Below are 23,854 nucleotides of genomic sequence, written 5' to 3' on the forward strand. Positions count from 1 at the left end.
AAATGCATATATATGCTTAATCTGTGCATGTGGTTTATTAGTTCAAGTAACATTTAATTCATATAAATGTTTTTATTAATTTGTGATAAATAATGTTTGAAATATGGCACGGCATCTGAAAACTCTGGTGAAGGATAACACCAAAATACAGATATTGTACCGCAAAACACCAATAAAATGTGATAAAATTATTAGTAAGAGCACCCATTGTTTTTGTTTATACTAATTAATGGCGCTCAAATATATTAGATTTGATTCATTTTAAAATAAATAGGCCCGAATTCTGGGAAATACCCTTATATGAAATATAATTTGCACACTTATTATTAAGATTTATTTAGGTTGTTTTGTTCTACAGACAAATTATTTTTAGGTCAACTATCCGTCACACGCAATGACAATGACTAATAATACAATTTGTAACAAGTTTATTAAGAAACATGTCAAACATAACACTTCAGTTAACAGTCCTCCTCGCTTATTAACAACAGAGAGATAAAGCTAAAACCAAAGACCATATAAAAGCATCCCCAGTTCTTTAAGGGGCCAAGGGGAAAAGTAAGTAATATCAATACAGAAATACACATTTGATCATAGCGGAACCTGATAATGAAACAAAGGTACACCTGCATCAATAATTTAAAACAATTACGAAAAAAAACATTTATTCGTTCATTTGAAAAAAAAAGTCATTCACTACCTGGTGTGCATATGCCTTAATGCCTGCATTAAGTAAAGGAAAAAAACAATTGGGGTACCACAAGGGGGTATTTCTTTGATACACAGCATAAGACACACCTAAAGGGGACGGTAGATCTGGAAGGAGAGTGCATGCAGAATAAAGCAGGGCTGTTTGTTGAATCTGGTTTGGTCAAGTTCTCTGTCTCTGGCCTTTTTAAAATATACACAGACTCTAATAATATCTTGGTACACATCTGTAAGCAATGGTACTGTGTAAGTGCCCAATCTAAACCCTTGACATTCACTAAACCAAGATTAGCTTTTCCCCACTAGCCAGACAACATGAATCGGCTCTTTATAAATACAGTAAGCTCTCTTTTGTGTACATTTATCTATATTTGGTTTAAGCTAGAGGTATAGGCCATACCTTGACTGCAGCATCAAAAAAAAAAAAAAAACAACATACTACCTGTGGTAAAAAACAAAGTTTATGCTTATTTTTATTTTTAAAAATCTTGAAGATTATTATGGGAATTAAACCTTTTTAGTACAATTATGGTGTTGTCCATTTTTGAGCTACAATGTACACTTGAGCTTCTATACTTTCTTTCTTTTTTTTTCATTCAAACCTGCAATTTTGCTTCGGGAATTTACCCATAACAAATAACGTCATGCCCATCCACACTTTCAAACATTTTACTGTGTAAAGACAGTAAAACTAAAACTTCCATATGATCATCCTAAAGAGTATGCACATAACATGCATAAAACAATAGCATTAAAAGCAATAACTTACACATAACCCATTTAATTCTGTTTACCGTATAAAGGTACCTGGTTTCTATTGTAAAATGTGTTTGTCAAACAACTGCAAACATTTACAGGTTTATTTTTGTCTCATCATTGCTCATCAAAACCCAATAAAAGTATTTTCTTGTGTGTTGCAAACACAGTACCAAACACATATTTGAAGAAGTAAATCCAAATAACTTGTAAAAGTTATTAAAAAATGTCCAAATCATAGCACAAAACAATGAAAAGCCTGTCTGCATTTCTGTCAAGGCATGAAAAACATAAATCATTAAAACATGAATGAAAGAGAAAGCAGAGCAGTTAAAAAATTCAGATATAGGTTAAAAAAACGAATTCCTGCCTCATTTTGTTTCGAGCACGCTCAGAGTAACACTGACCTCAATATTCACTTGCTGCTGCTTGGTTCATGTTCAAAGCACATTTCAACTGATTGTAACAGAAAGAGCGTGGAAGACAGAAAACATGGAGGATTGTAGAAGAAAAAGACTTTTATCCCAACATCAGCAGCCTTTTTCCAAAAAAAAAAAAAAACATGCTACTCTACTGCATGAATCTATGTTATCTAGTTTCCTACAAAGCGCGAGGACAAAAAGTTTATATATAGTGAAAATTAAAATACAAAAAGTAAACATCCTGACTTTCACACACCAATGAATAAAATAATAAAAAAATGACGTTTCATTACAACAAAGGGCTAAAAAATAAAATAAGATGCCTTGCATGGGGGAACAAGAGCAAACATAGGTAGGAAAACCATGCATACCGAAAAGAGACTTAAACTGAATGTATCACATAGTGCAAAAATCCCAAGAAGAAACAAGGGACTAAATTAAATGCAATTGAATCTCTGACTCACACTAATTCCAGCCCAGCCCTACCCAACCCACCCAGCCCCTTCACCCGGCTAAAAGAGGGATCACAGTTACCCCCGCCTCCCAAACACATCCCACCCGTAAATCCCCACCGGTGGACTTTGGTCTGCCCTGTGATAAGCGAGGTATCTGGAGATGAGATTGCCGTGGTGATGGAGGTCTCATGACCCTATCCCTTCCCACTTTGGTGAATGCCGCTAGCGCATCTTGTGATCGTCAGTGTTGCCCATGTTGGAGCCAGGGCTGGGGTCCTGCTGTCGCCTGGGCTGGGTCATGCACAAAGATACACACACGCCAACAGACAAACCAAGACAAGAGAGATAATATAGTTAAAATAGCTGTGCTTTGTTTCCAGCCGTTGTATCTGAGCAAAACTATAACTATTCAAACCACAGATATTATCGGAGTAGTCTACATAAAGTTTTGTGACACACATGCAATTGCTTCTCATGTCCAGCAGAGGCCAGCATCGTTCAGCGTCAGCATAGACTAAAAATTGAGCTGCTTTTTTGGTACAAGTGGCAGACGGTCATTAGTCAGGGAGAAGTCTTCAAATCACTAGCCTTAAAAATAAAGACATGACTGATGGCCTTGTCACGGATACATATGTTTATGTGCCTACTTCTAAATCTCTCCTTGACACAGATGTCTGGGGACAACCAGGGCAGACGGACAGACAGACAGACAGGCAGACAGTGAGGGGAAAGATAGACAAGAAGGCAGACATAGCGTATCTCATATAGCGTGAGATCATCATCCATGAAACCGGCGATTATAGCACGCTGAGCCTGTTTTTATTCGGCCCGACGCCTGGGAATCCCGTGTTTAGAGATGAAGCTGTTATAGCCTCACACCGTGCAATGCGACACACAGTCTGGGAGATAATAATGCACATTAATAATCTATACGTTTAAGAGAGCGAAACCAAATAATATATCTCTACACAGTGCGATGACAAGCCAAAAAAGAACAAAACAAAACATGTTTATGTTTGCTCTGTAGTATTTAAGCATGTTTGTGTGTGGATGGGAGGAGGCGGCATCGATCACACGGAGCCCAGCTGCAGCACTCTCCTGTACCACAAGTCAATATTGCTTAGATTTTGCTGGCCCGCCAGCGCTGCTAATGAAAAAGATCAATACTAATGATATATTAATACTTTCAGTGGCCAACATCACTCATGCGCTAATCCCACCTGCAGTAAAGGCCTGGGTTTAATGAAAAATGGCCTATCTATTTTTCATCCATCTATCATGGAGAAGGCCATTACGATCTTGAATTTCTTTTGGCTTTGATTCGCCCCTTTAGACTCCCACGCATACACACACAAACAGTCATACGACACGCACTTTAAAAGACAAATCTGTGTGTTTTCATGGAGTAGAAAGTGCTGTACACTTACTCCTTACACCTGCTCTCTTTTACAGCCACATTAGGGATGTACTGTAACACTAAAAATTTTTTATATAAGTGCGGAAGAAAAGCCTGTATGCGTATATACACCAGTTTTGGTGCATTCATGTAAAAACAGACAGTATGTGAACAGATGGGACTCATGCATCCGAAAAACATACATTTTTGCTGAGCTTTTGTCTTAGTAGTTTTAACCGGCACAACACAATAGCGTGGACTGCTATTGTGCTAGTTTTTATTGAATTACAGTTGATGCAGACTGAGATTTGACCGGCGAGACCGCAGCTATGCGACTGCTGTATGTTATGTGAAGGTTTGATTCAAACTCGAACCTTATTCGGTATCCAAAATAAAGCAGACAGCTTTACATATGAAAACAAGCTCAGATCTACGGTCAGGCTCCACACTGCTGGGATGAGAAGGCATGAATTATAGAATAATTACAGGGTTTCGTTTTTCCACCGCTCGCAGTGACTTTGAGCTTTGAGGGGAAAACACTTGGCCCGTGAGTCACAAATCTTCTGACTGCAAAGAGTACGAAATTCGATTTTCATAAGCTATTTAAAATAGAGACCCTGGCATGATTGATTTTGGAAGAGAGGATGAAGAGCGTGTAAAGGAACGCTGGAGGGTGTAGATTAGGAGAAAGAAATATAAAGGCGGCGGTTCATAAGGGGGATCTTTCTGGTCATGTGCTGCCAAGCTGTGCGTGAGAGCTCCCAGAGGGCTTTGCAGCAGGGGAGTGGGTGGGCAGGGCTGTAAGGAATCCTGGGACGGAAGTCTGGTCTCCATTACAGAATGGGGGTCTATCGAGCTGCCTTTCTGTTCCAACGAACACTTTGGACAATATTTTTAACACTATTTTTAACATTCCTACTAACTTTCACTGTTTCTAAGAATCAAACATAAAACAGAAATAAAGATGCTCTTTCATGCACATGCCCTGAATCACACACACTGTACACACACACACACACACTTACAGACACAGACACAGTTTAGTGCATGACACAAGGATAGAGAGAAGCAGAGGAGACAGACCCTGGTTCTTGAAGGCCATCAGTCCCAGATTTTTGATGCCACAGAGTCCTAAAAAACACAATTTGGTTTTCATCTTAGAAGCGCTGTTTGGATTGATTGAAGAATGATTGCATTTGAGGACTTTAAATGAAAAGATATTGCAAGCACTAAGCCATGAGTAAACAACTAAAGCATTTAACAAACATACATACAGTACACAAACTGGCACAGAGTACATATACGCATGCATGCATACATAATACTATTAAGCATACACATCACAAACACATGCCCACCTTTATTTGGCATCTCTTCTAAATGATTTATGGTAAACACAGACATTCAAGGCAGCAGTTCACTAAATGAAATCCTAAACTGTTGTCTTATCTCCTGTGTTATTAAATGACTGAGCTGTGCCATCGGCACCTGCTTAATGACAAGTGATCAAATCTGTGTTGCTCTAGACAAGCTGTTTAGCTACATCAAGAGCTCTCAAAAATCAGGATTTAGGAGAGAAAATGTTGTGAGGTATCTTTTAGTATGAAGTTTTTACTCTCAGTACAGCCTTGAAAAGAGACAGAAGCCGGTTACCAACAAGTAAGTGTTAACAGATAAATACAACTTTGATGAATTTTGAAGTCTATTTTGGCTTTTTCACTTCAAAATTAATAAAATGTGTATTTATCTGTCAAGATTAACTTGTTGGACAAAACGTGTATTTTTTGCAATAATTCAAAGGTCTATGCGAAAAATGAATGGGCTTTTTTGCGAGGGAACCATTGTCCTGCCAATTTTCGGGTTGGCCTATAAAAATAAGTAATCCATGCGGCACGGTATTTTACCCCAAAATTAAAAAAATGGCAACGGTATACAATAAGCGTTAACATTAGTTATTGCATTGGCTAACATAAAAAACAATGAAAAATATTTCTAAAGCATTTATTCATCTTAGTTGAGTTATTTTAAGCATTAACTACTACATTATTAAAATTAAAAGTTAATATTAAAACTGTTAATAATAGGTAACTGTAAGCAACTGTATTAACTAACAAAGATTAACTAATGCTAATAAACAACTTTGGTTATTGTTAGTTCATGTTAGTTAATATTTTTTTAATGTTAACAAATTCAACCTTATTTCACAGTGTTACCAAAATATTATTTAAATAATATTATTTTCATGACAATTCAGCATATTTGATGTAATAAATAAAATGATATATTATTTAAATAGTAATTATTAAAGCAGCACTCGCTATAATGCTGCTACTTAAAGGGACACTCCACTTTTTGTGAAAATATTCTCATTTTCCAGCTCCCCTAGAGTTAAACATTTGATTTTTACCGTTTTGGAATCCATTCAGCCGATCTCCGAGTCTGGCGGTACCACTTTTAGCATAGCTTAGCACAATCCATTGAATCTGATTAGACCATTAGCATCGCGCCTAAAAATAACCAAATAGTTTCGATATTTTTCCTGTTTAAAACTTAACTTCTGTAGTTACATCGTGTACTAAGACCGACAGAAAATTAAAAGTTGCGATATGCTAGGAAATACTCTCATTCTGGCGTCAGTCTTAGTACACGATGTAACTACGGAAGAGTCAAGTTTTAAATAGGAAAAATATCAAAACTCTTTGGCTATTTTTAGGCGCGATGCTAATGGTCTAATCAGATCGAATGGATTGTGCTAAGCTATGCTAAAAGTGGTACCACCAGACTCCGGAGATCGGCTGAATGGATTCCAAAATGTAAAAATCAAAAGTTTAACTCTAGGGGAGCTGGAAAATGAGCATATTTTCAAAAAAAAGTGGAGTGTCCCTTTAAAAATATTGTATTACAGTGATGAGGAACCAATACGTCAAATAATAGGTCTTATCTTTACATATGCAAAATTATTTTGTTTTTGTTTTTTGATTTTGGGGTGAAAATGATCTGAATATGATTTAGTTCATGTAACTCAGTGGTAGAGCATTGAGTTAGTGCAAAGGTTGAGGGTTCGATCCCAGGCAAAACACATACTAATAAAAAAAGTATCCATTGTAATGCACTGTAAGTCACTTTAGATAAAATAGTCTGTCAAATGCATAAATGTAATAATGTAATTTGGTCAAATTCATTTTTATGTGGCCTGTAAGAGAAGCTGCCATAAGATGCTGCTGGCACCACTCCATCATTCTTCTTAAAACATGTCAGTACATCCATAAACAGTGAACTGCTCCTTAAAGCATCAAACATTTTGGTAGTGGCTGTCAGTTAAAATATCAGCAAGAAAAAAAGCACACACAGAAATATCATACACATGCACAAGTAGAAAACACATTTACACACAAATACAAACACACAAACTGAACTCCATTACGGGTAGAAGGAAGCATGCCCTCATCTAAACTAAAAAAAAGAGCATACACACGCATCTTTACTCACGGCAACTCTCACCTCCAAGTCTTCACGGTGTGAACGATCCCTGTCTTCAAAATCACGAGTCCTCCTGCGGGCTTCCTCAAAGGCCGCCTGGGCCAGAGCATCCTCATGCTGCGCGCACACACACACACACACACATAAGACACACAAAAATGCCAGATATGATGCAGTTATGCACATAAGGCACAAGAGGTCGTTTGGATGCATGCCGTGACTTTTTTTGTACCTGTGCCCTCTCATCATCATACTCCAGACAGCCCATCCCATCCAGACGCTGAAGATCAATCCAGCCTCTCCAGATCACACACACTCCATTCAGGATCATAGGAGCCTTCAGGTACACCTGCATACAAACACACAAACTTATTGATGACAAAAGCAGAATAATAATGAACGGTCATACAGACAGACAGACAGTGAGACAGGTAAAATGGCACCTGTAAAAACGTCACACCTGGTTATACAATGGGTAATTTGAATTGTAAAACATTATATCCTGTAGCTTCAATTGTAATGTGTGACTAGCAATTAGGTCATGGGTTCAACTTCCAAGGAACCCACAAACTGATAAACTGTATACCTTGAATGCATTTTAAGTTTGGATTTAGTGTCTGGTAAATGAGATTTTTGTGGCACAGGTTACTGCAGGGAATGGCCTCAAAACTCAATAAAGCTACATCATATATACACACATAACCATTACATTTTTTCTATATTTTCCTGTTCTACCATTTAGACCAGCCAAGAGCCAAATACTGCAGGGCAGCCTCCAATGTTTGCTTCCTGTGATGTGATGTATTTATTTATAGAGGCCGGCGTAGTAGAGAGTAAGGGTACACCGATGCTCGCCTACCAGAGACAGGCAAAGCCTGTCTGAATTTATTTATACTAGCATAGGTTACGAGTACAAACAGCAGCACGGGCGGGCACATGATTACATCCGTGTGTGAGAGTGCGAGGGTCTCTGTTAACGGTGGGGTGGGGATCGGTCGATTTAATTGAGTCCTTAGTTACGTTTCAACTTTGCCTCAAATGTTTCACAAAATAGACACATAAACAGTGGTTGCCAAACTGTGGCGAGAGTATATACAGTAGCAATAAACATTAATGTAAATCGCATAGCTCAAACAGGTGGCAAGAAAAAGTCCTAAAAATTTGATTTCCATTTAATCCGACTGAAGTCTGTAAGAAACAGACAAACATAATACAAAAATACAGGGTGATCAAAAAGGGAAGATGTGGCGAACGTGAGTCCGGTTGGCTAAAGAGAGTAAAAAGAGAGAGAGCGGGATGAGTGAGAGACAGGGGTGCATGACTGTCTGTCTGGCTCACAGCCACAGGAATATCACATCTCTGCCACTGAGGAATCCAGGCTGAGACAAAAGCGTGCAGTCTGTCGGTCTGTGGGTGCTGTTTATTTCTGTATCTGCAGGAGAGCGCAGTGAAAGAGCCCCAGCTATAAACACATACACTCATAAACACACGTATTCTGTGTTACCCGCCAAAACCAATGAGCCACCCGAGTCACCAGATATGAGTGAAGATGCACGCTCTCCAAAAGAGCAGAAAACACAGAAACGCTCAAACCTGGATCACACCGCAGTGTGTTGTTGGACGCTAAAAGCCTCACACTGGGCAGTGGTGACACCTAGAGAAACCTGCCAAACAAACTACACAATAACAGACACAACGCGAGCTTTGCGTAGATTGACTGCAGTCATGTAAGCGGCTGCGTAACTGTGTCGCATCAGATAGTAAACTGCCATGGTTTACCACACTGATGTGAATGTTGTCTTTGAATATAGCTCACTGACACACATCAAACAAATTTGGAATGATTATGATATGATCACAATAAATGTAAACTTTGTATGGCTGTAAGGTTTCGCATTTTTATAGGTTTTATAGGTATGTGTTTACGTGAAATTATCATTTTGGTTCATTTTGTCAACATTTCAGCCAAATTCCTGATAAAAATAATGTTTTTATTTGCATAAATTTGCAGGAAACTGAAACGGGACAAATTAACAAAAATATTTGCATCTTTGCATTTTAGGAACAATTTAAAAAATGAATAACCCTGATTTTGGACTGTAATGGTCACGACAATACATGTAGAAATGATGATTAATGGCAAAACTAGAGTGGTCTCTTAACTTTTTTCTGTGGCTTTATATGAAAGTCAAGTTCAGGCTTGAAGATGTTTGTTGTTGTACAACCACTTACAACCCATAAAGGCACGTTGCTGCTATTATGGATTGTAGTAATGAAATGTTTACCAAAATCACAAAACAAACCACAACCTCTCTGCAGGACTAAATAACAAATGACAAAGTGTCCAATTACAACTAATATCAATACTATTAAACTAATTATTAATAATAATAATTCTATAACAAGTGTTGGGCAATAATTCATCGTGATTAATCACATGCAAAATTTAGTTTTTGCATAATATTTGTGTGTTTTGTGTGTAATTATTATGTATATTTTTAATATATGAAGAGCTTGGTTCCAAAACGTAATAAATCCATTTAGACTAATTTCGGTAAAAATGTGTTTTCTATACAAAGAAAGTTACGATGAAAACCACTATTTTCTGTTACAAACTTTCACATAGCATCTTTAGGTTATAATAACATAAAAAATTCAAATCCATAATTAGATTTTCAAAAACTTATTATAAAAACTGATTATTTTTCCTTTTTTTTCAAAATGCTATACATCTATTGAATCAATATATAAATGTGCATTCATCTTTACCATGTTATATTCATTTAGTTGACTAGTGGTATACACTGATTAAACATTAATGGCATTAATCAAAACACTTACTTTGTCATATTAATAACACTGTCATTGCTGCGGTTATACTTGGGACATCGTCGCTTAACATTTTTGACAGCGATCAGGTGTAAAATGTTTTGGTCCTGCTCGATTTTCGTTGGCTTCGCGTAAAATAATGGAAAGTTTTTCATAAGATCTACTGGGGTCAATGTGTTAGCATGAGAGAAGATGCTGTCGGGGGAACAAGCAACAGCCGGCATTTTCAGTCTCCCGAGTGCCTATCACGTAAACTATTAGATGTTGATGGCTTACGTTTCTTTCCCGTCACTGAAAACCACCACAGGCCATTAAAGTATTTTTTTGTTTTTGTTAGTTTGTTGATCACGAAGTACAAGATAAGGGAAATTCAGATTCAGTGTATTCAACGTGCCGCCATTGTTTGTTTACAATTTGTGGAATGGTGCACCGTGATTTGTTGAGCGGTTTTATTACATTCCGTAGAAAAGGAGGAGTGGCGTTTATTGCGTTTTGGGAAAAAAAGGAGAAAAGATAAAAGAATAACATGGCGGATATTGTATTTTGCGTAAAATTAAGAATTTACTTTTAAATAGTGACCTAATATAATACTCAGTTTGGCAGTAACTCATTTTTTTTAATGGTGTTTATCGTGTTTTGGAACCAAACTCTTCATATGTATATAAATTAATTTAATACACACGTACAAGTTTCTTAAATACATACATCGATGTGTGTGTGTGTGTGTGTGTGTGTGTGTGTGTGTGTGTGTGTGTGTGTGTGTGTGTGTGTGTGTGTGTGTGTGTGTGTGTGTGTGTGTGTGTGTGTGTGTGTGTGTGTGTGTGTGTGTATTTATATATACATAATAATTTCACACAACACACCCTCATATATTATACACAAACTCACTTCAATTTTGTATGCGATTAATCGTTGCCCACCACTATGTTATATTGAATTTGTGAAGCAGCATTAAAATGGTGGTGCTCTCACAGACTGTGAGACTAACCTGTATCCTGTTGCACCACTTTTATTGTCTTATTGTCCTGTCTAATGTCTTTACAATACTATCAAACTAAATAGTTCATAAATTTAACAAAACATTTTCATAGAATAACCTCTATCCTGTTGCACCACTTGTCTTATCTCTTTATGATACCATCAAACCAAAAAGTTCATACATACATTTCACTAAACAATTATTAAAGCTCAACAGTAAAATAATAAAACCAAACAAAATGATTTTGCCATTACTACATTTACCCAAAAAGTACTGATATTTAACAATCGTGCATACATCCAACTCAAATTTATAAACATATGATTTCAAAAAATGATATGAAAACACAAGCCACATGATTGAAAATGTGTCAGTGTTTTCACACCAAAGTTGGCTCCCAGTCACCAATGATGACTTTTCTTGCCATTTCAAAAACGACATCTCAGCCTCCTCACAGCCTCACCTGCCCCCCTGAAAGCCGTCTCACCCTGTTTCACTGCAGGATATTCTTTAGGCTGTGATCTGTGTCCCTCAGTCTCAGCAGTAAAATACAGGTAGGAAAAATAAACCCTGCTCGGCTCTGTGGCAGCTAAACTAAACATAAATGAAGCTCAAGAGTCAACAGTACCCTAGCTACATTATGATACAGGCGCATGAATACTCACCTGACATTGTTAGTAACTGTAATTAAAGACAACTTTTACAACTTTTTCCTCCAAACATACAATGAAACTAAATATCTTTAAGGATTGAAAAGTTATTCCTCCATTTCTGAGCAACGTGGAACAATGGGCCATACATTAAAAAATGCTGGATATGAATCTGAACCTACGTATATTTTTATCATTTCGGATTCTTTGCTCCCTCTCATCTGTCCAACTCAAACAGTTCCCTTTCCCAACAAATGCAGGTCTTATAGCCATTAATAACACATTTAAAAAGTCTTCCTGGGTTTCCTCCAGAAAGAACATTCATAACTCCATCAGCCTAAACACACAGTTTTCATTGGGGCCGTGCCAACAATGTAGACATATGAGAAAAGCAGTACTCTCTTTCTTTCTTTTCCTTTGCTGTTTTTTATTTTGTATTGTATATAGATGGTAATGAGTAACCAGGATACCCCACATCATCAGAAGGTCCAAGTAAATAAACCAGATGGATTGGTAATGACATTTATGAGCCACTCACTTACTTGTATGTGTGTAAATTTTTTATAGCATGTTACAGTGAGGACAGAGAGCAATATTTTAAAATTATTTCCTCCAGGATATTCAAGATATTCAAGATCATGCTAATGTAACAGTTTACCCCAAAATAAAAATGTTGTCATATAATTTACTTCCCATTCAACTCTGTTTTCTTCTGTTTTAGTTTTTTTTTGATGCACTGCACTTGGTAAGATGCAGGAAAGTTACAAGTATGATACTGAGATAGTATGATGGTGTTTGTTTGTCCATTTCGAGTTAGAATCACATTTTGTCCTACAGAAAAGATAATAAAACAGGGTCTAAATGACAAGATGATCTTTACAACAACCTTTGTGGGTTTAAAATGTGGGAACGTAAAATGCATAAATTTGTGCAAGATGTCAGAGGTGGCAGTCAAAGTGAATGAGTATGGAGGTACTGTGTAGACAGCAGCACAGGGTGGGGCAGCTGTAGGGATAAGACACTGTGTGTGTTTGTGGAGCTGAGCAGAGGCGGGAGGGGCGTGCAAGAGAACGAGTAAACACTGGGATTGAATTCAGTCAGAGAGGCTTTTGATTCAGACAGCCAAAACAACCCTGGGTCCTACGCATAGCCTATAGGCCCTAGACAAGACAGACGGGTTTACATGTATCTGTGCAGCCACCTCTCGGTTCTCTTGCTTTTTATGTTGTAGATTTCTTTCACTTGATTCATAGCTCACGAGACTTACAGGGATGTATCATTTAAGTCTTAGCAAATCTGAGCCCAGTATGAGATATTGTTAAGTCTTCTGAAACACTAGAGGACAAGCATGACTCTCCATTTAATCTTAGTGCTGTCAAGAAGAAACAATTATATTAGGGAGAACTCATTTCTATGAGACCCTATGCAACTTTTACTTTTCTCTTAGAATATGTTTTGATGTGTGTGTGTTACTGTGCTGTGACGTATAGTCACATCAACTTCAAAGTCTTTCTCTTTCTTCCACACACAATGGGGCAGTTAGAGAGAGCAGCCTGAACATGTTTGTTCCCTGGAGCTTCCCAGTATCTATTGCTTTGTTGAGGCATGAGGAAGATATGCACAGCAAATTAAGCTTATTAACTCAAATGTAAACACACACACACACACACTCTTCATTACACAGAGGCAGATTTTTCTACTTTTATCATGAAGCAGTTGTTAGATTAACCAGCTGTTCAGTCACTCCCAGCTGATGAGTGGCATAAGCCACCATTCAAATATCATGGATTTGCATGTTTGTCCACATTTCTTTTTGTATTGTCTGTCACATAGTATATGACAATTATGAAACCTGGTACCAAACTAACTTATATCAGCAAAGGACATAAGCACTGATAAATCAGAAGTGTGAAATTAAAGGTCACGTTCTTTCGGATCCCATTTTTTTAAACCCTAGTTAGTGTGTAAAGTTGCTATAATAGCATACCGTAAATAATACCTGTAAAATGATAAAGCTCAAAGTTCACTGTCAGGCGATATATTTTCTTTAACAGATTTCACCCTTCAAAGCCTACAGCAGACGGCTGGTTTGGACTACAGCCCTCTACTTCCTGCTTTAATGACGTCAGAAGAACAGTTTTTTGACTAAACTCCGCCCACAGGAATACGTCAGTCGCCAGCTAAGCTAACGGCAAGCTAAGCTGCTATCGAATCACAACACACTAAACAACCTTCACAATCAGAACTCGTTACATATTTCTGAAGGAGGGACTTCATAGAAAAAGGAAGACATCAGCCCGTTTTTAGGTAACACAGTCTCACCCCATTTCGTCAATATTTGACGACACTTGACCATTCGTCATATGTTGACGTGAAGGGTATACCTTTCGCGTCATTTTTTGACGAACTGGGGACTTCAATACTATTACGTCCGTTGCATTCTCTTTCCTATTTTATTACCATTTGCGCGTCGGTTTAGGGTTAGATTACGCAAAATTAAACAGTGTACGCGAAATTAAACAGTGTACGCAAAATTAAACAGTTGTCACCTGGCGTTGGGGTTAGAAACAGCTGTCACCTGGCGTTGGGGTTAGAGTTAGGTTTGGGTAGGGATGTCATTATGTAAATCTAACCCTAAACCGACGCGCAAATGGTAATAAAATAGGAAAGAGAATGCAACGGACGTAATAGTATTGAAGTCCCCAGTTCGTCAAAAAATGACGCGAAAGGTATACCCTTCACGTCAACATATGACGAATGGTCAAGTGTCGTCAAATATTGACGAAATTGGGTGAGACTGGGTTGTTTTAGGACAGTGAAAACAGCGCTATACAGGTAAGTAAATTGTGTGGAAAAATACAGTGTTTTTTTACAAGTGAAACATGAACACATGCACTGTAAACACAATCAAATCTTCAAAAACACAGAAAGAACGAGACCTTTAATAATTAATAATGTAAAAAAAAATCGACTAGATCATATGAAGTGGAAAAGATTGAAAAACAAAATGCTAATTTGTCAATCCCTTACATTTCATATGTACATCCTGCAGTCCAAGTACCAGTACACAAATTCTGGCTTTATTTAGATGAAATTTACATTTACACGACAACGATTGTACATAAAAGTTTTTTCCTCGCATCTTCAAAAAGTTTTGTGTATGTTGTCAAAACAAACACCATTTACACGGATCTGTGAAAACAACTCTTTGGAGCATATTACGTGGACAACTGTGATGGAATAAATGGGATTATAATGTTTTTGCATGTGCATGTTATCATTAAAGCAAAATAAACCACTCCAAATATTAATTAATTATTTTATAAGAATAGGCTAGCATCAAATATGATGCCTTGTGTGTTTGTGGATGCAATAATAAAGTAACCAAAAGCGCTTTAAACGCTTGAAAACGAGCAGTGCGACGCGGCTTTTTATATTGCTAGGCAACCACCAAGTCAGCTGTCTTGTCAATCAAATATTGAAGCGTGAGCGCTCTTTTGCTGTTAACTGTAATATTAGCAGAAACTTTAAAAAGAGGGCGCTTGCTCTGACCTTGTTTGATGGTTCACGCCACACGCAAGCGTCTTGGAAGCGTCAGGTCAGTTTATCAATAGAAAACATATATGTATACAGCATGTGGAAAAAAGGTAATTGAAATGTGGCTTCCCTTGTGATGTCAGAAGGGGATAATACCACCCCTTAATCTGCACTATCCAACCAAGGCACTGCATTTAGAGCAGAGATCAGCTAATTTGCATTTTAAAGGACACACACAAAAATGGCACCCCTACAAAGTGGCAATTTTAATATGATATAACATTTCTATATGGTATGTCGAAATAGAAATTCACATATAGAAATTTACATACTCGAGGGATGCCAAAGATTTATTTAACATCTTTAAAAGTCTTGTGAAATGTCCCCTTTAAACATTCATGGGCATACAAGCCAACTAGCCCCATGAAGGCTATCCCTATCGGTGATATGTCTTACTATAGTATTGTCAGTCGGCACAACCATAACCCTAAACTGTGTTTGTCCTAATTGGGCTGTACAGCCTGAATCTTGAGTCCATACCTTTGAGACTTTAGAGCCAAATATCTGAATGGTGACTCATATTTGTCAGAAAGGAGAAACTGACAGAGAAACCTTGTAATGTGGGTAAAAATATATATTTAGAGTTCTTGTTATCAGACATCTCTCACTGGCATTAACTCAAATGTCCCAGAAGGAATAAATGATAAACTCTACCTGGAGGTTAAGTCACCATAGGAGACTTCATTAAACAGGCCATTAAGAGACAAACATGTGACTGTCAGAGATAAGACAGAGAAAACAGGAAGTGCAATGTTGAGACATGCCACCTAGTGGGTGACATCCTGTTTCCCATCATGCACCTCTCCAGGGAGCACTGGTTGTGAGGAGGAGGTGGGCCAATGTGCGGGGGGAAGGGACACACAAGTGACAGATGTGCACGCAACAGCTACAGTATGTGAATGATCAATGTGACCAATTAGAGCCAAAGTACTGTGATCTACATGCAGTATGCCTTCTCAATCTAGTGTGCATTTATGAGTGTGTGTGTGTGCGTGTACTATGTTTACAACACTTCACATACATTTCTAGCCAGCAGAACTTCTTGCTTTACGACCTGAGGGCCAGGAGTATTTTCGTCACGGTAAACAAATAATCTAGAATAAATCCGAAAATGAAAACAGGAGCTGAAAAAGGCCTTGTCAGATGTGGACTGGGGCGAGTTTGTTTTTCTGTTCGATACATGAGCAGTCCCACGTTCTTGCAGTTTTGCAGGGCTATTTCTAGCCTGACTAGTACAGGGGTTTCATTTACGAGCGAGCCAAACCCAAGGCCTTCCCATGGTGCTTTGGGGCAAGGGGAGGCTGCAGTGCACTCTCAGATGGGCCAGTATACTGCCCGAATCCCACGCTTCGCAAACAAAACCCCGCCTCCCACACACGCATACTATTCTAAAATGATTTCCACATCTGCAGAGATGGTGAGGCGTTTTTAAATGCAGCTACATAGTGAAGGAGAAAAGTGTATGTGGGGGAAGGGGGGTGGTAGAAAACGGCTCGACCACAGACTTCCTCCTCAAAACGAAACGTCAGCTCCCACATCCCCACACTCTGCCGTATGACACTCAAACACACACGCACACAGAGATCAGGACACACACTCGTCCCATGCACACGAGTGTCTGCAAAGTTACAAAATGTGAAATATCCAAATAGCATAATGTGCCAGTAAACCCACGAATGATTAGAACCTAAAGATGAAACTTGAGAACTTATCTGGCTTTTCCTCAAGACGATTAAAAAAAAAAACAATAAATGTTATAAACCAAATCACAATGAAGCATACACAGTGCTACCAATTCAGCAAACCTTACTGTCCACACATCACTGCAGGAAATGAGATGAAACCAGCAGAACGCTACTTGCATGGTCGCCAATAGTGGCAGCCAAGTAACTTCTTCTCAAGAGAGAGGCAGGGGAAAAAAAGGCCTTCATTAGAAGTGTATAGGCCACACGCATCTACTGGGAATATTTAAGCACCCACATTGCTGGTAGGCCTAAACAAATGTCTTTAATTGGAAGACAGTAATTGAAAGGGAAGTTTAAAGGACTTTGAAGAAAGTCTGATTGGGAAATTGTTTGCCACAACTACAGCATCTGCAAAGGAACAAAAACAAACTTCTTGAGCGGTGCAGGCAGGGATCTGGCACCATACAAACAAAATCATGTTAGCTGCTATCAGCTTTCCACTTTCCCAATTTTCCATAGCAAGCAACATAAGAAGACAAGAAAGAAAATTGTATTCCTCAGAACTTGCAGTTTTGGAGACTTAATGGAGTTACAATTCTGTGTGTGAAAAAGTACTGTAGATACAATAACAAAATACAAATTGACGATATACAGTAAGATTGTAAAGTTAAAGGAAAACACCTCCGTTTGTCAATATTTTACTATGTTCTTACCTCAACTTAGACTAATGAATAAATACCTACTTTTATCAATGCGTGCACTTAATCTTTGTACAGCGCTTCATGAATGTGTTAGCATTTAACCTAGCCCCATTCATTCCTTAGGATCCAGACAGGGATGAATTTAGAAGCCACCAAACACTTCCATGTTTTCCCTATTTATATGAGTAGTTACACAAGTAAGTATGGTGGCACAAAGTAAAACGTGGGAATTTTTTAAGCAGATAAAAATGAGAACTATATTGTATGGCGGAGAAGCACTTAGTTTGCAGCACTTCGACCTTGGCGCACAGTAACATCATCACTCCTGACTACTCCTCCTCTCGCACAAACTTCCGTCAACATTACTGCGCCTGAGGACAGCCTTTAAATAGGGAAAACATGGAAGTGTTTGGTGCCTTCTAAATTCATCCCTGTTTGGATCCCAAAGAATGAATGCAGCTAGGCTAAATGCTAACACAGTCACAATGTGCTGTACAAAGATTAAGGGCTTTTTCACATTAGCACTTTTGGTGCGCACCCGGGTTCGATTGACATCAGAGTTCGGTACATTTGGATGATGTGAACGCTGTCTTTCGAACTCGGGTGAGCACCCGCGAAACGTATTCGAGTCCGCTTAAAAAGGGTGGTCTGGGGTCCGGTTCATGTGAACTCCAGATCGGTTCGCTGCTAATGTGAGCGCAATCATACCAAATTGCGGAAGTGAACCACTGTTAATTACGTAATATATGGAATGTCCCACCAAAACAGACGTGTGTGTTTGTGTGCGTGCACTTACCTTGACAACAAAATGCATAGAATGCTTGCTTGACTTTTGTTCTTATTTTTTTAAATCTTTGGTTTTGTTTTCAAAGAAATAATACAGAAACGCACTTGCGTCTGTCTGCCCCAAACATACTAAAGTCGTTTCGATGACAACGGTCTGTCCGCCGACATCAATTTTTGCGAAGGCATTCAGAAATCATCTCTCTGCTTGGAGTTCGTCAATCACGCTTGTCGTTTTCTCTTTTACAGTGGTTGCCAAGCAACATGAGAACGCGCCGGCTCCAGCTTGATGATGCAAGCGTACCGCGGTTCGGATGCAAAAACACAGTCCATGGGGGGTATGGGGAGGGGGAGCAATCGAACTCAGGTTCGGACCAGGCAATCACACCAAATGTGAAACCGTCCTAAGTGCACGCATTGAATAAAGATAGGTATGTATTAATTTGTCTAAGTTGAGGTAAGAACATAGAAAAATATTGAAACAAGGTGATGTTTTCCTTTAACTTTATAATCTTACTGTATGTCAACAATTTGTATCTTGTTATTTGTATCTACAGCACTTTTTCACACACAGAATTGTAACTCCATCAAGTCTCCAAAACTGAAAGTTCTGAAGAATTAATGTATGACAGAAAGCAAAGGTCAGATCATTTGTTCTTTCCGGACGAATTTGGTGGGACATGTTTAAATTTATATTTAAAAGTTTAACTTTCACAAGACTTTGGTATCTTGGCAAATACCTGCACAGTTTTGTAAACATGGTCGAGATCTTTTCCGAAACTTTCAAGGAGACACGTGTGAGACTGGAGTCTTTTGTTCAACAGAAAATGATCTGAGACATAACATTTTCAGTACAATTATAATGTCTTTTTACTGATTCAGTTACAACGTCTACAATGAACTGAAATGGATTAAATTAATTGGATAAAAATGGATTCAAAAAGTTCAGGTCATTGACAATATCTGAGATGAATGGAGCCAAGCCAAACTGAATTAAAGAGCTGGACAGTGGGAGATCCAGTGCTAGTCGCTGTGGCAACAGTGAGGTGGGTGACTGGCGTTCTGGCATGCTGCCCTTTCTTTTAGACACGTGCCAAGGCATCATCGGCAGATTTGCAGTATGCAAGGAAAACCGGCAGAGGAGCGCCTGAAGCCAGGAGTCAGGGGGGTGGCATAGACATACACACTTACACAAACGCTGACAGAGGACCATTGTGTCCCCACACCTCATGAGTGGAGCTTTTTGTGAGCGAGTGTGTGTGTTTGTGTGTGATCGCACACAAGTGCTAATTCTGCTGCAGTCACTGATCACTGGATTATTCACACATAAAGACATAATGTGACTGCAGAAATTCGGTGTGTGTGTGTGTGTGTGTGTGTGTGTTTCTCTACATATGTGAGTCAGTGACCTCAAAAGGCCTTAACTGGACTGTTCAGAGAGAGAGAGAGAGAGAGAGAGAGAGAGAGAGAGAGAGAGAGAGAGAGAGAGAGAGAGAGAGAGAGAGAGTCAGCCGACATATATCAATTTTGTCAGAAAATCTTTGGGAAATTATGTGAGATGGATTTAAACATGGCAAACTCTACTACACCTATTAAAATATAAAATCCTAATCAAATTTGTCAAAATAATGCTCCTTCTGGTGAGAAGGGTTGACAAAAGTACTCCAACTTTTTAGAAATCCATGCTTTACCACTTAAGTATAATGCTTTTATAAGATATTCCTATAAAAGGGGATTTGGGGGTGCACTGGGTCAAGGAAAAGACACAAGCTGGATTTGAACCTGTGTCCCCATGAACACCATAGGTCAACATGTCATGCACTAACCATTGCTCCATAATAATACATTTTTCTCCTGTAGAGCAAAGGTCCCCCAGTCGTCCATCCCAGTTGTCATATGCTAGCCTGAGTCATGCCCCTGAAAGCCGGATCCTCCTCCAGAGCAAAAGACGTGACATACGACTCTCCATCCACCCTCACAGACACTGAGTCATATCTCTGAGTGTGTATGTGTTCATGAGTAAGAGCAAAAGGCAGCTGTTCTTTCAATAAAGAGATACAAACAGTCCAAGGACATACACACAGATATACGGCACACACCAAAATACAACCGGTCAAGAAGGGAGTGAAGGTTAATACTTGACAGAGATGTGTATGCAGTACCAGTCTATTACTATGTTTGATAAAACTTACTATATACAATCTCTACCTGTATCGCTCTGTAGATATATGGGTCAATGACAAAACAAGCTCCTGAAAACCTACCGTATTTTCCGGACTAGAAGTCACACTTTTTTCATATTTTGGCGGGTCCTGGAACTTGAAATCAACTTAATTATTTCATATAAACCAAGAGAAACCGTTACCGTCTACAGCTGCGAGAGTCTGCTCTATGCTGCTCCTGTATTTATGTAATTCAATGGATTCAGTGATGCGTAATGACTTTGGGACCTTTTTGAACTTGATTTGGTTTGTTGTGTTAATTTATCCTATTCAGACGGTCAGGTATGTTGTGTATGATATTGTGTATCGTGTTAATAACTGTTAATGTTACTTTAACATGTACAGACACCTATTCAGCCTGCGGTTCTGTGCTATTTTTTTGTTTAATAACTTGCCTTTCCAGATTAAATGTCTGTTCTTCGGCTAGGATTTTGTGAAATCATTTTCTAAATTAACACGCCGTATGGTCCAGTGCGACTTATATATGTTTTTTTCCTCTTCAAAATGCATTTTTGACTAATGCGACTGATGCGACTTATTCTCCGGAGCGACTTATAGTCTGGAAAATACAGTATTTTTAACAATCCTTTATGTTTAAAAAGTTTGGTTTATCGGACAACATTTCAGTACATTTTAATATTTTTTCACAATATTTTTGATAAAACCATTCCAAAAATGTCAGGTGGTACAGCCAATCATTGTCTATTTCCCAGATACGTTTTAATGTGCTCCTGGTGTAATGCTGAATGCTTGTTTATTTGGTTCATTTGAGAACTATTTTTTTAAGTATTATAACAATTATAGACAACCTTAGTTTGCATTTATTAAAACTAAAATATTAGCTTCTTTTTTTCAGTATTTGTGAGAAATCTACAAACTTTTTATCACCTTAAAGACCACCTCAGGTTCACATCACTGGATGATCTGATACCATGTTTACAGTTCATACTTGTTAACTTCTTAAAGGGATAGTTCACCCAAAAATAAAATTTGGTCGTCTTTTACTCCCCCTCATGTTGTTACCTGTATTAATTTCTTTGTTCTGCTAAACACAAAGGAAAATATTTTGAGCAAAGTCTGTAACCAAACCATTTTTGAACACCATTGACTTCTATAGTAGTATTTTTCCTACTATGGAAGTCAATTGTACTTCTGTTTCCTGCTTGAATACAAATATCTTCCTTTGAGTAAATGATGACAGAATTTTAATTTTTGTGTGAACTATCCATTTAACAAAAGCATGATTGTGGGTGTCCAACTACACAGTGACATTTGAAAACATCCAATTGTTGCACAAAAGTTTTTCAATTATCCTAAGATCCCAACAACTACTGATATTTGTGAAATTTGTTTATAGGAAATTTGTTTATAGAAAAGATTTTTCTAGTACATAATGCCCCCGCGGTCAAGTTTTTAAGCCACGGTCATGTTTCATTCTCTCTCATTCTACGTGACAGACGCAAATATGCTGAAAGTGAGTGCAGAACTGCAGTTGAGCACCTATCACACCCACGCGCACACAAAACAGGTGCGGCCCGGTGCAGGTGTTGAGCACGCCTAGGCAAAGTAGCCGGAGAGATAGAGCGTGCTCCTCTGTGTAATCAGAGACAGACCTGCACTAAACGTTCGCAGTATTGTTTCACGCATACGCACCCCAGGCTCTCCCACGTGCACATATCCAAATTAACCGACAAAAGCCCTCTTTTGTTAATGCACTCGCACACAGAGGACAGAGTAAGCCCCGCAGGCCTAAAGTTTCCAGCCCACGCCACCTGCCACAAACATAAAGACAAAGAAGTGTTGGTCCATTAGAGTTGTACTGAGCTCGTTCTGTCCTCGCCCTCAAACCCCTACAACCTACAATTAGGCTACACCTCTCTCCATCAGAAAAAACCCTCTGGCTATAGCTTTGAGAAAATCACACAAAAACAAATATGTAATGTTTATGTGAAAATTAAGTATTTTGGCTCATTTAAATGTGTTTAAAATGTACTTTGTTGCTTTAATTGTCCCAACATTTGTAGGGCACATGTACATTTTAAAGCAGATGGAGAAAAAAAAGTAAAAAAAAAACATCACCAAAACTTGATTCTGCAAGCGATGGACTGTTCTTTATGTTCTTTAAACTGTCCCAATATGATATTATGGACAAAGTCTGGTGGCTGGCTCCCATGACTTCAGGTCTCCAAACAAAACAGTTTCTGCTGACACTGATGCTTGTAAAAGTAAATATCTTGGAAAGCAAAGGCCAAAGCTTGGCGACACAACCCAGCCATTCTGTCTCTGCTCTTGTATCCAACATCTCAGATGAAAACAAAGAGATCTGAAATTAAATTCTACTTCTCTCATGCCATGCCTCTCAATTGCATTTGTACTACTGTAAAGACATTTATTCAATATTATCTAACTGATCTATGTGAATGTTTAATGCACTGTGAAAGATAATGTAGATAATGAATGAAACACTGTATGGGTCTATTAATGCAACCGGAAATAAGTACAGTATGCACATCTGCAAACTCAAAAGAGTGGACAGTGCCCGGGGCGATGCCCCACCTGTGTCCTGAGATGAGGCTTATTCCTGGAATCAGTCAACAGGAATGTAAAACCACACAGAGCTGCTGTATTTCTCACTTGGACCCTTTTACAAGTCAAGAATCAGAAAACAGAAAGATCTGGCCCAGTCAACAACACTGTCTGACACAGAGTCAAGAGCAAAAGGCCTGCACAAACACTTGAAATAGCTGGACCTGTCATTCTTACTGTATGCGCTCTGCTAACATTACATCTGATGATATTATAAGAATACTGAGTCTTTCTTTGTCCGTATTTGCTCGTTGTTCCCTTCTTTTTGTTCCAAACAACTGTGAAGTTGGAATTAAAAGATGCCTTTTAAATCATTGATTGTAACCTTTTTTTAAATAATTTGATTAATAAATGGGAGTTGCCCAAAAAGTAGCTTCACTCTAAAGGCCGAAGTATGGTCCATTTTAACGCATATGCGGGGGTCCGCGTACAGTGGACGTGGCGCAATTTTCGTCATCAGTAGAGTGCACGCCTACCATACACAAAACTCTGGATTTTTGAAACCCTGTGTACATTGTATGCGTGGGTCGCGCATGTGCATACACGGGAATGTAGTATGTAACACAGGAGGCTAGAATAAAATGCAATACTGTGAATTAGTTAGC

The 23,854-nt window shown here is 38.5% G+C and overlaps 1 protein-coding gene across 7 annotated transcripts in view; it reads right to left on the minus strand.

The window, feature by feature from the left end:
• Positions 1-411: 411 nt before the first annotated feature.
• The window catches only part of cbfb (core-binding factor subunit beta), a 35,992-nt gene continuing 12,549 nt past the window's right edge, over positions 412-23,854 (minus strand). The window contains exons 4-7 of one of the 7 annotated variants that reach the window (XM_065283170.2): positions 7,450-7,566; positions 7,227-7,334; positions 4,821-4,868; positions 412-2,627 (exon numbers count right to left, since the gene is read on the minus strand). In XM_065283170.2, coding sequence (XP_065139242.1) covers positions 4,839-4,868; positions 7,227-7,334; positions 7,450-7,566 — 255 coding nt within the window. In that variant the 3' untranslated portion in view covers positions 412-2,627; positions 4,821-4,838. Of the gene's footprint in view, positions 2,633-4,820; positions 4,869-7,226; positions 7,335-7,449; positions 7,567-23,854 lie in introns of all 7 variants that reach the window. The other 6 variants (XM_065283168.2, XM_065283172.2, XM_065283171.2 and 3 more) reach the window with 6 other exon arrangements.

The sequence above is a fragment of the Paramisgurnus dabryanus genome, chromosome 9 (genome assembly GCF_030506205.2).
Source record: "Paramisgurnus dabryanus chromosome 9, PD_genome_1.1, whole genome shotgun sequence".
NCBI lineage: Eukaryota > Metazoa > Chordata > Actinopteri > Cypriniformes > Cobitidae > Paramisgurnus > Paramisgurnus dabryanus.